The sequence below is a fragment of the Tenrec ecaudatus genome, chromosome 1, assembly GCF_050624435.1.
Source record: "Tenrec ecaudatus isolate mTenEca1 chromosome 1, mTenEca1.hap1, whole genome shotgun sequence".
In the NCBI taxonomy this organism is placed as follows: domain Eukaryota; kingdom Metazoa; phylum Chordata; class Mammalia; order Afrosoricida; family Tenrecidae; genus Tenrec; species Tenrec ecaudatus.
The window spans coordinates 1,685,967-1,700,170 of NC_134530.1; the positions used below are offsets into that span (position 1 = coordinate 1,685,967).

The following is a 14,204-nucleotide window of genomic DNA, read 5'->3' on the forward strand; positions in this document are numbered from 1 at the left end:
TCTGCTCTCAGCAGGAAGACTGTGCCATCTGCAGATCACAGGTTGCTCCCAAGCCTTCCTCCAATCTTGATGCTGCTTTTCCTTCTTCATTTAGTCCAGCTTCTCAGATGATTTGCTGTGCAAAGAAATTAAGCAAGTGTGATGAGCGGGTAGAGCCATAGCAAACCCCTTTCATGATTTCAAACCCAGAAGGAAACCTTGTTTGTCACAAATGCTCCCCACTGGCTCCAGGTCTCTGTAGAAGTTATTCATGACACGCTCACACGGCCACAAAGTCTTTTTGTTTGCACTGTTGTTCAAAAACTATGGCCTCAAGTCTAATACCTTTCATCGTTAATAAAATACAGGAAAACCTTCTGGTGGTAGTCTCTGCTTTCAGCTACGATGCGTCTGGTGGTAGCAGTGATGTCCCGCATTGCACATCCGTGCTCTTCTGAAAGTGGGCGGTCCCCGTCGACATGCTGCAGCGGACATTACTCGGTTGTCCTCAGCAAAATGGCACGTGCACGTGTGATGATGATATTCAGTCAGTCATTTTCTTGCTCTGTTGGGTCACCTTTCTTTGCACCGGACACAAATAAGAATCCTTTACAGAAGGTGGGCCCCACCACTTGTCTTGTCAGTTTGTAATAGTGGGTGGGCCTTCATGATGCTGGAAGCTGTGTCACTGCTATGTCACTGAGCTGCAGGTCAGCCATGGTGTAAGTGGGCCTTTGTGACTAAGGACAGAAGATGAAGAAGCAATAGGCCGTCCACTTCCTGGGGATGCGCAGCAACAAAACACTGCCAGCTGTGGTGCTAGGAGATGACTCCCTCGGTTGAAAGGCACTCAGTGTGACTGAGGAGCAGAGTCAGCCATGAGGACAGGGTCCAGTAAAGTTTTCATGGCCTGTAATTGCTGATGGCGCATGGCACAACATGAGAAAATGTAGCTGCAAATACCCATTAAAAACCAGAATGTGCAATGCGTGAAACAGGAAGCTAGGAAAATCGAAGTCAGAAAAGAAAACACAAAAAGATTGTTGTCCTGGGCAGCCTTCAGTGAGCTGAAATGAACGGATGTTGGTCCTCGTGAATCAGACCCTCCTATGGTTTGGTTTATTGCGGTGGTTCTCAACCTTCCTAATGCTGCAACCCTGTCATACAATTCCTCATGTTGTGTTATTTTGGTTGCTACTTCACTGTGATTTGTTAATGCTATGGATCAGGAACCCCTGTGAAAGGGTGTTTGACTCCCCAAGGGGTCATGACCCACAGGTTGAGAATCGCTGGCTTATTGGACTGCCAAATTTGGGAGGAATGGGCTCACCTTCATCTTCAAAAAGAGTATTTCAAGATCTGTCTTGAAGAACGCTGCTATCTTTGATGAGATGGCATCTACACACCTACGAGGAAGTCCAAAACTATTATCAGATTTATGCACCAACCTGTTAAAGAGACAGATGAAGAAATTGAAGGATTCTATCCGCCTTTTCTATTTTAAATTGCTCAAACGTGCTGTCAGGATGCACTGGCAGTTATTGGCAATTCGAATGCAAAAGTGGGAAACAAAGAGAAAGCAACAGTAGTGCAAAAAATATGGCCCTGGGTATTGTATGATGGAGTTTTGCAAGACCAACGCATATTCATCAAAAATACCTTTCTTTAACAACATAAATGGAGGCTGTATACATGGGCCTCAGCAGATGGAACACAGGAATCAAATTGACCACATCTATGGGAAGGAACAAAAGAGAAGATTAATATCATCAGCCAAAATGAGGCTAGTGTTGAACACCTATCAATTGCTCATGTAATTTCAAGTTGAAGTTGAAAAAAATTAAAACAAGTCCACAAGAGCCAAAATACGACCTTGAGCATATCACACCTGAATTTCAAGAACAGATTTGATTTCTGGACCACTAATGCCAGAAGACCTTGACGCGCTGTGGGATGACATCAAAACATCACACATGAAGACGACAGAAGGTCATTCAATGGAAAAGAAAGAAAAGATCCGAGTGGATGTCAGAAGAGTTCTCCGAACTATAACATGGAACAGCGAAGATCAGTGGGAGAGATGTAGAGTGGAAGAGCTGAGCAGAAACTCTCCAAAAGCAACTCGAGGAGACAACGTATTATGATGAAACATACAAAGACCTGGGATTACAGAGCCAAAAGAGAGCACACTTAGCTTATACCAGCCAGAAGAAAATTAAAAACTGAAGCCTCAAGGTGTGATTCTGAGGGATTCTTTTTTGTTGTTTGAAACTAGCCTTACTGAAGGAGTCTTTGCGCTAAATATTATTTAAACCATGCAAGAAGTGTCCAAAGAAGGTAGGAAGAATACACAGTCACTGTACCAAAAAGAATTGGTAGACCAAAAACCATTTCAAAAGGTACATATCCGTATGATCAACAACCAGTGATAGTGAAGGAAATAGTCCAAGCTACATTGAAGGAGTAGCAATAAACAAGACGCCTCGAATTGATGGAGTCACAATGGGAATGTTTCAACACGCTGACAAGACACTGGAATCACTTGCTTGTCTATGCCAAGAAATTTAGAAACATATACTTGGCCAACTGACTACAAAAGATTCATATCTGTGAAGGACCAGCCCTAATCCCAACTATGTGGACAGCCACCATCCCCACAGAAAAATTCACTTCAGAGGACAGCACTGAAGCTACAGCTAAGGGAGAGGGACACATCTGATCAGAGCACACGGGAGCAAATGGAGGGGGAGGAAGAAAGAGTGGAACGCATCCTGTCCCACCAAGCCCTGAGCACAATATCCCCTCTCAGAGCAGAGAGAGGAGCATAGGGTCAACCCCACTGTGAGATACTACGTCCCTCACTGACCCATAACACAACAGGGGACAGCAGGGGAGACACGGTGTGGCAATTGTGCCCGATCTGACCCCACCACACTGAGGCGAAACACTAAGGGCATACAACAGAACAGCAAGGGGAACAGAGCAGCGAAGTCCCCAGGGAATACAAAAAATTGACTTTGGGGCCAGGATGGGGCACCCCATCATACTCAGCCAGAAAATACTCCTAAAGTTCAACAAACAGACCTTTAACAATTTATAGGTTTAACTCTTTTTTGTTGTTGGTGGTGGTGGTTTTGTTGTTTTGTTTTCTGTTGTTTCGTTTTGTTATGTCTTGTTTTTGTGCATATTATTATCTCTGCAGGCCTATGGATAAACAATCTGGAGGAGAAAGCAATGGGACAGATGGTTCTGGGGGCAGGCAGGGGGTGTGTGGGGGGACATGGGAGAGGAGGAGGTGGGGAGGGAAGGGAAGATGGGTGTTAACCAGCCCAGGGACAAGGGAACAACAAGTGATCCAAAATCGATGGTGAGGAGGGTGTAGGAGACCTGGTAGGGCTTGATCAAGTGCAATGTAACCGAGAAATTACTGAAACCCAAATGAAGGCTGAGCATGACAGTGGAACAAGAGGAAAATAAAAGGAACTAGAGGGAAAAACTAGGAGGCAAAGAACATTTATAGAGAACTAAATACAGGCCTGTACATATGTAAGTATATTTATATATGATGATAGGGAAATAGATCTATGTGGCATATATTTATAGGTTCAGTATTAAGGTAGCAGGTGGGCATTGGGCCTCTAATCAAGTACCCCTCAATGCAAGAACACTTTGTTCTATTAAACTGGCATTCCATGATGCTCACCTTCCTGACATGATCGCTGAAGACAAAGCCGGGTGCATTAGCAAATGTGGTGAAAAAAACTGATGGTACTTGGCTATCAAAAGATACAACGTCTGGGGTCCTAATGGCTTGAAGATAAGCAAGCAGCCTTCTAGCTGAGAAGCAACAAAGCCCACAAGGAAGCAGCACACCAGCCTGTGTGATCATGAGGTTGATAGGATCAGTTATCAGGCATCAAAGAACAAAATAGATCATTATGAATTAGGGGAGTGCAGAGTGGAGACCCAAAGCCCATCTGTAGGCAACTGGACATCGTCTTCCATAAGGGTCGCTGGGAGGATACCAGCCAGTCAGGGTGCAGTATAGTACCCATGAAAAATAAATTTTTTTCTCTAGTTCTTTAATGCTTCCTCCGCCCATTATGATCCCAATTCTACCTTACAAATCTGGCTAGACCAGAGCATGTACACTGGTACAGATAAGAGCTGAAAACACAGGGAATCCAAGACAGATAAACCCCTCAACACCAATAATGAGAGTAGCAATACCAGGAGGGGAAGGGGAAGATGGAGGAGTAAGAGAGAACCGATAACAATGATCTACATATAACCCCCTCCCTGGGGGACAAACAACAGAAAAGTCGGTGAAAGGAGACATCAGTCAGTGTAAGACATGAAAAAGTAATAATTTATAAATTATCAAGGGTTTGTGAGAGAGGGATGGTGGGAGAAGGAAGAAGAAAAAATGAGCTGACACCAAGGGCTCAAGTAGAAAGAAAAGGTTTTGAAAATGATGACAGCAGCAAATGTGCTTGGCACAATGGATCTGTGTATGGATTGTGGTAAGAGTTGTATAAGCCCCAGTAAAATGATTTAGAAAAAAAAGGTTCACATTTGTACCCATTCCAAAGAAAGGTGACTCAACAGAATGTAGAAATTATCTCACAGTATCCTTTCTATCACCTGCAAGAACCATTTTACTGTGAACAATGTTTACAGCGGTACATGTACTGCCAGAAATTTAAGCTCAGTTTGAAAGAGGACATTGAACAAGTGATGTCATTGTCGGTGTCAGATAGATCTTGGCCAAAAGCAGAGAATACTGAGAAGTTGTCTACCTGTGCTTTATTGACTATGCAAAGGCATTCAGCTGTGTGGATCATTAAAAAAGCATGGGCTGCATTAAGAATAATTGAAATTCCAAAACTTCATTTTGCTCGTGTGGAATCAGTGCATGAACTAGGACACAGTTGATCAAACAGAACAGAAGGTTATTGCGTGGTTTAATGTCAAGGAAGCTGTGCGTCCGTGTTTCACTCATTCGCTGTTCTCATTTCATCTATGCTGAACAAGTAATACAAGAAGCTGGACTGTGAAGAACGTGGCATCAAGACTGGAGGAAGACGTCTTACGAGCCTGCAAGATGGCTAAAGTGAGGGGCACTCGAAGCATTTACCGATGGACCGCAGCCATCCACATAGGTTACAACTAAGTATAAAGAAAGCCAAGTCCTTGAATCAATAGACAGTGTCATGAATCAATAGACAGTATCATGAAAAGGAGAGAAAAGATTAAGGTTGTCAAGAATTTGCCAACAGTGCTCATGGAAGTAGCCGTCGAACATTGCTTAGGGAAATTCTGCACAAGACCTCGTTACAGTGCTAAAGAGCAAGGATGTCTTTCACCTTGATCACGGAGGTGTGCCTGACTCAAGACATGGTATTGTCAGCTGCCTCGTGAGCGTGACAACCACAGACAGAATGCTTGGTGCGTTTGAATTCGGGTGTGACAAAGAGCATTGAAAGTGCTGCGGGCTGCCAGAAGAATAAGCCCACCTGTCTTCAAAGAAGTAGACCTAGACCACTTAGAGTGGAAGAGGGCACGGCTTTGCCTTGCGCATTCTGAACCCGGTATCAAGAGAGACCAGCCCCTGGAAAAGGACATCAGACTTGGAAAAATCAAGGGTCTGCAAAAAAGAGGAAGACTGTCAACAAGAAGGACGGGCACAGTGGCTGAGACAATGGACCGGCAGTGTTTCCTTCTGTTCTACGTAGGGTCTCCGAGTCATAGTCCACTGGCTGGTAGCTTGTGGTGACGCAGTAGGTTGGCCAGGGAGATCCCGACATGTGAGTAACTCCAGCACCGCAGCCGCTTGCACAGACATTTTGATTGATATTCACTCAGTTCCCAGAGCCTTGTTTTACTCCAGTGCAGCTTAGACAGCTTCCTTCAGTACTGCTGGCTCTTCATCCTGTTCTGCCTCCTAAAAATGGTGCTCTATTGACTAATTACACAGCCCAACCACAAAAATTATTTTCTTAGTGTCTTGGTTTTTAAGACTGTTCCTGGGATTACTTGGGACTCTGATTCCAAAATCCATATTGGATAGACCACGTCAGCTCTAGTTTCTCGTGTCCAATGACTGGAAAGTTTTCATCAGAAGTCTGTGCCTTTGGTACGCTTTTCATCTTTAATATGTCTCCTTCATGTTTAGGAGCCCTGGTGGCATAGTGGCTACACTTTGGGCTACAATCCACAAGGTCAGCAGCTCTAAACCACCAGCTTCTCCAAGGGAGAAAGATGAGGCTTTGTACTCCCACAGAGAGTTACAGCAGTCTCAGAAATCCACAGAGGCGGTTCCACCCTGCCCTATAGAAGATATTAATTTAAACTCTACATTAAATATCCTGGTTTGTTTTTTATGTGTGAGCAGAGTGGAGAGTGGTATATGGCATAATGGTCTGTATCTCAGAAACGGGTGCCATTTATAGAATCAGCAGGTCAAGAATACCCAGAAACGGGGCTGACAACTGAGGCACCACAGTGTGTGTTGGCCAGTGGCTTTCATGGCGCCTGGAGCTGTGTTTGCGCCGCCTTCTTTTGATGCTCCCTGCGCCGCTGCTTATTTCACCCACGCTTCCTCCCGCGTGGCAGCGCTGCTGCTTATTTCACCCACGCTTCCTCCCGCGTGGCAGCGCTGCTGCTTATTTCACCCACGCTTCCTCCCGTGTGGCAGCGCTGCTGCTTATTTCACCCACGCTTCCTCCCGCGTGGCAGCGCTGCTGCTTATTTCACCCACGCTTCCTCCCGCGTGGCAGCGCTGCTGCTTATTTCACCCACGCTTCCTCCCGCGTGGCAGCGCTGCTGCTTATTTCACCCACGCTTCCTCCCGTGTGGCAGCGCTGCTGCTTATTTCACCCACGCTTCCTCCCGTGTGGCAGCGCTGCTGCTTATTTCACCCACGCTTCCTCCCGGGTGGCAGCGCTGCTGCTTATTTCACCCACGCTTCCTCCCGTGTGGCAGCGCTGCTGCTTATTTCACCCACGCTTCCTCCCGTGTGGCAGCGCTGCTGCTTATTTCACCCACGCTTCCTCCCGTGTGGCAGCTGGAGGGCTGAATACTGTCTTCATTTCTCCCAGCTTGTGCAATCCAGAGGTGGTTCTTTCCCTTTGGGTTTCCCTCTCCGGGTTTGCATATTTCATTATAATAATTTACTTCACCATCTCGGGTCACTCTGAAATTTTCTATCGAGCTCTTTTATCACGTTGTTCTGCTTGCTTTAGCTAGCCTGTATACAAAAGTGAGTTCCAAGGTCTCTTCTGCCGTCTATTCTGGTCTTGCCTTTAAGGTTTTTGTTCGTTTGTTTTAAATACTTTTGTTGGGGCTCTTCCATCTCTTATCAAATCCGTACATTCATTTTTGAAAGTATTCTCTTTCCACCTGAGCCCGATGTCAGCTCCCCATTTCTTCCCCCTCCCTCCCCTGCCCGCCCGCCCTCACGAACTCTTGATACGTTATGGATTGTTTTTTTCATGCCTTACATCATCCTCCATCTCCCCTCACCCACTTTTCTGTTATTCATCCCCCTGGGAGGGGGTTATAGATTTATCCTTTTGATAGATTCCCCCCACTCTCCCCTAATCCTCCTGGTCTCTCTACTCTTCTTGTTGGCCCTGATGGGTTTATCTATCCTGGATTCCCTGTGTTGTGGGCTTTTATCTGTAGCAGTGTATATGCTCTGGTCTAATCTGATTTGTAAGGTAGAATCGAGGTCATGATAGTGGGGGGAAGGAAGCACCAAAGAGCTCAAGGAAAGTTGTGTGTTTCATTGGTGCTATACTACACCCCGACTGGCTCATCTCCTCCCTGTGACCCCTCTGTGAGGGATGTCCAATTGTCTACAGATAGGCATTGGGTTTCCACTCCATGCCCCCCACCACCCACCCCATTCACATTGGGTATGATTTTGTTCTGGGTTTTAGATTCCTGATACCTAACCCATCAACACCTCATGATCACACGGGCTGGTGCGCTTCTTCCTTGTGGCCTTTTGTTACATGAAGAGTAAAACTAATTGGTTATAGTCCAACAGTGGAGAGATGTTTTTTTTCATGTTGTGAAATACAGTGCAGTCAGTGATGAAGTGAATTAATGAAGGGAGGAGGCTGGTAGTGTACATACCCTACAGTAGACTTGGTAGAATACAGAACCTTGTTTCAAATCCTTATAAATTCTCACCTCCCCAGGACTGCCAGCTTCATTCTTAGTTCTTCAACACATTGGAGTACATGATAACTTGTTGATCAGAACGTGTGTCATGTTTTAGGACTCAGTGGTCATCGATGATGTGGCTGTGGTCTTTAGTCAGGAAGAGTGGGCCTTGCTGGATCTTACTCAGAGAAAACTCTACAAAGATGTGATGATGGAAACCTTCAGAAACCTGACCTCAGTAGGTAAGAAGGACTTTTTTTTCATTCATTTATCCAAAATGTCTTGCTCATATATTTTGCTCTAGTGTTTGGACTGAGAAAGGGAATGTATTGTTAAACCTACTGGCATGGTCCTGTGGGCTACAACAGTAGCTTTATCTCCTAGCTTCCCCATGAACGTAAGCGCTACGTGATAAAGCCGTGAGTTTTCATTTCTCCTGTGAGGAAAGGCCCCGAGACTCGTAGTGAGGTCAGTGTAAGCACTGACTTCAGGCGTCCCTTTGAGGCGCTGAGGGATTTGTGTTTGGAGACACTGTAGACGGCGTTACTGTGTGCACATGGCTCCTATCCTTAGAGCAAAGTATTGGCTCGCGTTAGAGAGATGCTCATTGCTCTGCACTGTCTTCCTCTCGATAACACGTTTCTCCTGAGCACATCAGCGATACCCATTTGTTTTCTGAGACCACAAGGGCAGTAGAGATGAGAAATCACATTTGGATCTGTCACCTTGCAAGATTTTGAGGACACAACTTCACAGATACTTGACTTTAGTGTTCCCACTTTAGCAGCACTCTCACCAGTGGCCACGAACACCACAGTCTTTCAATGTTGCATGTGTATTGTGTCCAGCATCTACTTTTCTTGGCTTCCTAATTACACCTCCCTCTGTCAGCTCATCCCACTTCCTAACTGCACCTATTGATGCCACACTCCCTCTCAGTCCTCCTAGATGTGTTTTCAATTCAATGGCAATTTAACCATCGCCGAAACGCTGAAGCAGTGCACCGTGGATAAACCACCTGTGTTCACAACAGCATTTTACTCCTTAGTAATGTCTTTCTTCCCCCACCCCACCCCCATTATGAAACTCAACTTGAATTACCGGGTCAGTCTCACAAAACCTTAATGATGAAGAAAAGTTATCCAGTGAGCACGAAATGGCACAATTCATGGGAAATAACACCTGGTCGTCAAAGTTGGGAGCAACCTTTGTGTCGCGTGACAATGAAGATCAGCATAAAAACCAGAGGAGCCATTTGAGGTGAGTGACATTCATACACGAGAAAACTGACTGTGCCTTGGGAAAGTCCAAATTTGTCATGGCGCGTGTGTGTGTGTGTGTGTGTGTGTGTGTGTTCATGTGCAAAGCTAAGTTTGTCCAAATTGTAACTAAAGCTCCAGTTTATATGGGCACATGATTATTTTATGCAAAAGGTCTTGAACTTGATTTTTAATGGAGAACTTGTTTTAATGGAGAACTACATGGTTGAGGAAAGACCAGGAAAGTCGTACCAAGGAGTTGCTCATCACAGCACTGCACCTACTCATTCCTCTATCCCATAAGAATTTTATCAGGAAACCGTACCCTATCATGCTATAGCCCTGGTCTTGCTCCGTCAGACTTACTGTTCTGGAAACTTAAATAATATTTTTTTAAAACATGAATAGAGTCCCTCGAAAATGTCAAAACTATCACTCTGACATGAGATGAATCAAAAGGTACATGGTTTTTCAGGGAAAGGCTGGAGAAATGGAGCCTCTCCTTCCAAAGTGTGTACAGCTAAGCAGTGTGGGAAGTATGAGGGCAAGTCATCTAGAGGAACAAATCAGTGACACCCATAGGTGTACAAGGAAGAGCTTTATATCCAGAAGTAATCTTTAGAAGGCATCCCAACCAGGTGCCGTTCAGGTCCATAAGTCCAGTGCAAGCAGGGCCCTCTTGAGACTCGTGTAACTCTCAGGGTCAGGCGTGCCAACAGGCAGGAAGGTAAAGGAAAGGGGCGGTGTGTGTGTGTGTGTGTGTGTGTGTGTGTGTGTGTGTGTGTGTGTAAGTTCCCCATTTCTGCCTGCACATCCCCCAAGGAGCCATCAGGCTGTGACCCAATTTGCTGATTGGAGACCACCCTGCATTTTCATGTAAATTCAGGTTGACAAAAATCACTCAGCTGCCACAGGGCATGTGTCAATAAGCAGTAGTTTCACATGGTCATGTTTTTGCTGAATAAAGGCTGCTAATTTTGTGGCAGAACTTTATAGCTTACCCTCATATATGTCTCTGTTTATGCTCGGTAAAGTAGACAGTTAGTGAAACAGAAAATCTTTAACTGAATTTATGGACACAGTGTCTTCAACAGTGAATGAAAGCATAGCTTCAAATATAAAGATGTTGCGTGTCTAGGCAATGTTTCATTTGTTGTGCCTGGAAATGCCATAAGGTGGGATTCTTTCATTCGGTGGCACCTATTAACTATGTAGTGCTTTCTATTTAGAGATACAATACGGATATATGCTTAGCTATAAATTATGCATTTGCATACACATTTCATTAATAAGTTATCAAATATTTGTGGAATATTTGACTTAAACCCAATTTCTAGAAGGCCATGTGTTTTAGAAGAGTAACAGTACTGGTGCGTGATTTAAGCAGTGAAACATGGGCACGTCCTAGGAGAGACCATGCATGCTCACTGTGGGAATGCTGACACATGGGTAGACGCGTTTCCAACACCAAGGTGCCTGTTTTTAACAGAAATAATGCAAGAGAGAGCCTCTTTGAAAGTAATCCGTGTGGGAAAACTTTCAACTGGATTCCAAACAGTACTGTGCTACAGACAAATCCTTCAGAAGTAAATCCTTTGGAATGCTGTGAGTACGGATTCAAGCATCCCAACAGAGCGCACACTGGATGCAATCCCTGTGAGTGTGAGGCATGTGGAGAAGGCTGCAGTGGTCCCTGTCACCTCACCACTCCTACAAGAACTCTAAATGGGAAGAAACCCCACAAATATAAGGTATGTGGGGAAGAGATCATTTGTGCCTCGATGCTTAAGAATCCTGTGACAACACTCACTGGTGAGAAGTGCTATGAATGTAGTGAATGTGGGAAACATTTCTGTAGTTTCTCCCCCTTTTGGACACATGTGAGAAGCCATGAATATAAAGACTCTAGTACGACTTACAGTGATCCATCATCACTTATTTTGCATAAAAAAATCCCCAGCAGACATATACCTTACGAATGTGAGAAAACCTTTAGTGAGGCCTCATCCCTCACTAAACATATCAGAACTTACACCGAAGAGAGACCTTTTGAATGTAAGGAATGCGGGAAAGCCTTTTGGCATCTTTCAGTTCTCTCAAAACATTTAAGAATTCACAGTGGGGAAAGGCCTTATGAGTGTAAGGAATGTGGCAAGGCCTTTAGTCAAGCCTCCTCCCTCACAAGACACCTGAGGACGCACAGTGGAGAGAGGCCCTATGAGTGTCAGCACTGTGGGAGAGCCTTCAGTGATTCCTCAGCCCTCACCAGACACGTAAGAACTCACAGTGGAATTAGGCCTTATGAGTGTAAGGAGTGTGGGAAATCATTCAGACAGCTCTCCACGCTCACTGAGCACATAAGGACTCACAGTGGAGAGAGGCCGTACAAATGCAAGGAGTGTGGGAAGGCTTTTATTCATGCCTCTTCCCTCACTGAGCACATAAGGACTCACAGTGGAGAGAGGCCGTATAAATGTAAGGAATGTGGGAAAGCCTTTACACATGCTTCCTCCCTCACTGAGCATTCAAGAACTCACAGTGGAGAGAGACCTTACGAATGTAAAGAGTGTGGGAGAGCCTTTCGTCAAGCCTCATCCCTCATTAAGCATATAAGAACTCACAGTGGAGAGAGGCCCTACGTGTGTAAGGAATGTGGGAAAGCCTTTAGTCAAGCCTCCTCCCTCATTAAACATATTCGGACACACACTGGAGAGAGGCCCTATGAATGCAAGGACTGTGGGCTAGCCTTTACTCACGCGTCTTCCCTCACTAGACATAAACGAATTCACAGTAGAGAGAGGCCTTACGCATGTAAGGAATGTGGTCAGTTCTTTAGACAGCTGTCATATCTCACTGAATGTATAACTCACACGGGAGAGAGGATTTATACATGTAAGGAATGCGAGAAAGCATTGACTCATACCTCGGCCTTTACTACAGACATAGAACTGTACAGCGAAGAAGCCTTATAAATGTAGAGCACGTGGGAGAGCTTTTGCTTTCCCTCACACCTAGCTTAAGATGAAGGTGGTGTTTTGTTTTTTAATTCATCGATAATAGCCATTTTCTTTTTATTCCGTTTTCCATTGCCTTTTTGAAGCCCCTTCATATAAGAAGTTCACAATGGAAAGAATATCATCCCCAAAGTGTGGTGTTTCTTACCTAATGCTATCATTCAATCCATAAATTTTCAAAATTTAGGATTAAGCAACTAAGCTTCTCACTAAATCAGTAAACAATAGTATCTCAAAGAGGTCATTAGAGCAACAATTCCCTTTGGAAGAAATAATAGCCTGGCTTTAAACAAAGAAGCTGTGCTCATCAATGTGTGTTATTTTATCAGCCCAATCTAAACCTTTCATAAAGTCTTTGGCTAATATAAAGGAGACTGCAAGGAATATGCTTGGGAAAATGTGGCTTCTGTTATTTACTGTTTACTAATGTTACATTGCATATATTAAAACCACTGGTTTTGTAACTGGTTTGAGGAGTCTTTGTTTTGTTTTCATATGTGCTCCATCACTGTACAGTTAATGCTTTACCCTGTGTAGTTAGCTTCTCCGAGGTTATACTTTGAGACTGCAGATACTTTGGTCTTTCATCTTATTTTAGGCCTATTCATTTTACTACTTGTAAATAATTAGTCATATGTTTAATATTCCACAACAAACTGGAAAACACTGAGATTAGGAATACAGGACGTGTCCATAAACGTTGCAGTTCTTTGAACAGAACCAGAGAACACTACATGATTTAAAATCAGGAAAGGGGTTTGCAATCAAGGTCGTATTTTTTCAACATACTTATCGATCTGTATGCTGAACAGATAATTCAAAAAGCTGAGCTCTTTGAGGAAGAAAGCAGCGTTAGCATTAGAGGAAGGCTCGTTAGCAACTTGCCAGATGGCACGGCCCTGCTCGCTGGGAGCAGAGTATGTAAAGCACTTGCGTATGAAAATCAAAGACAGCAGCCCTCACTCTGGAGTGCAGCTCCGTGAAAGGAAAGAACTGTCCCAGTGAGACTGGAAACAGTGTTTGAGATAAAGAGAGGAAGGGTTGAGGTTTGCAAATATTTTATTTTCCTTGGATCTGCAGTCAGTGCTGGACATAAGCACAAGTGTGAGGATGGTGCAGTACTGGCCTGCGTTCTGTCTGTTTACACAGGGTGGCTATGAGTTGGAACTGGCTCAACAGCACCTAGCAACATGATTAATATCACTGTCATCTTTACTAAATATTTTGAAACCTCTCTAATATTTAGTTTGCTCCCATTGTTTCACATTTGGTATTAGGTGCTCCCTGAAATTTCTGTTTCTGTTAGGTGCTGTTAAGTGAGTAGTAACTCAACACTGACCCTATGGCATCATAGAGAGTATGGCTCCATCCTGTGCCATACTCCCAATTATTGCTGTGTTTGAGCCCATTTTTCCATGCACAATCTCAGAGGAACCCTGGTGACATAATGGGTTTCACATAGGGATGCTAACCGCAATGTTAGCAGTTCGAACACACCGGCTGCTCCAAGGAAGAGAAATGAAGCTCTCTCCTCCAATAAAGATTTACAGCTTTGGAAACTCAAAAGATCACTTCCGATTTGTCATATAACGTCACTATGCGTCAGAATCAACCAACTCGATAGAAGTGAGTTTCTTATATCCGTTTCTTTCTTGAAGGTCGTCCTCATTTTAAAAAATCCTTACTTTCCCCAGCTTGATGTTCTCCAGGGACTGTTCTCTCTTGATAATATGCTCAGAGCACATGAGACAAGTCTCACCAGAATTGCTTCTAGGGAGTA

General features: G+C 44.4%; 1 protein-coding gene across 1 annotated transcript in view; it reads left to right on the top strand.

Moving 5' to 3' along the window:
• Positions 1-12,892, top strand: part of LOC142442885 (uncharacterized) — a 26,714-nt gene extending 13,822 nt beyond the window's left edge. Inside the window, 4 exon segments of the mRNA XM_075544315.1 lie at positions 8,267-8,393; positions 9,261-9,411; positions 10,900-12,366; positions 12,368-12,892. Of these exon segments, the coding sequence (XP_075400430.1) occupies positions 8,360-8,393; positions 9,261-9,411; positions 10,900-12,366; positions 12,368-12,425 (1,710 nt within the window). The 5' untranslated portion in view covers positions 8,267-8,359 and the 3' untranslated portion in view covers positions 12,426-12,892.
• Positions 12,893-14,204: the final 1,312 nt, after the last annotated feature.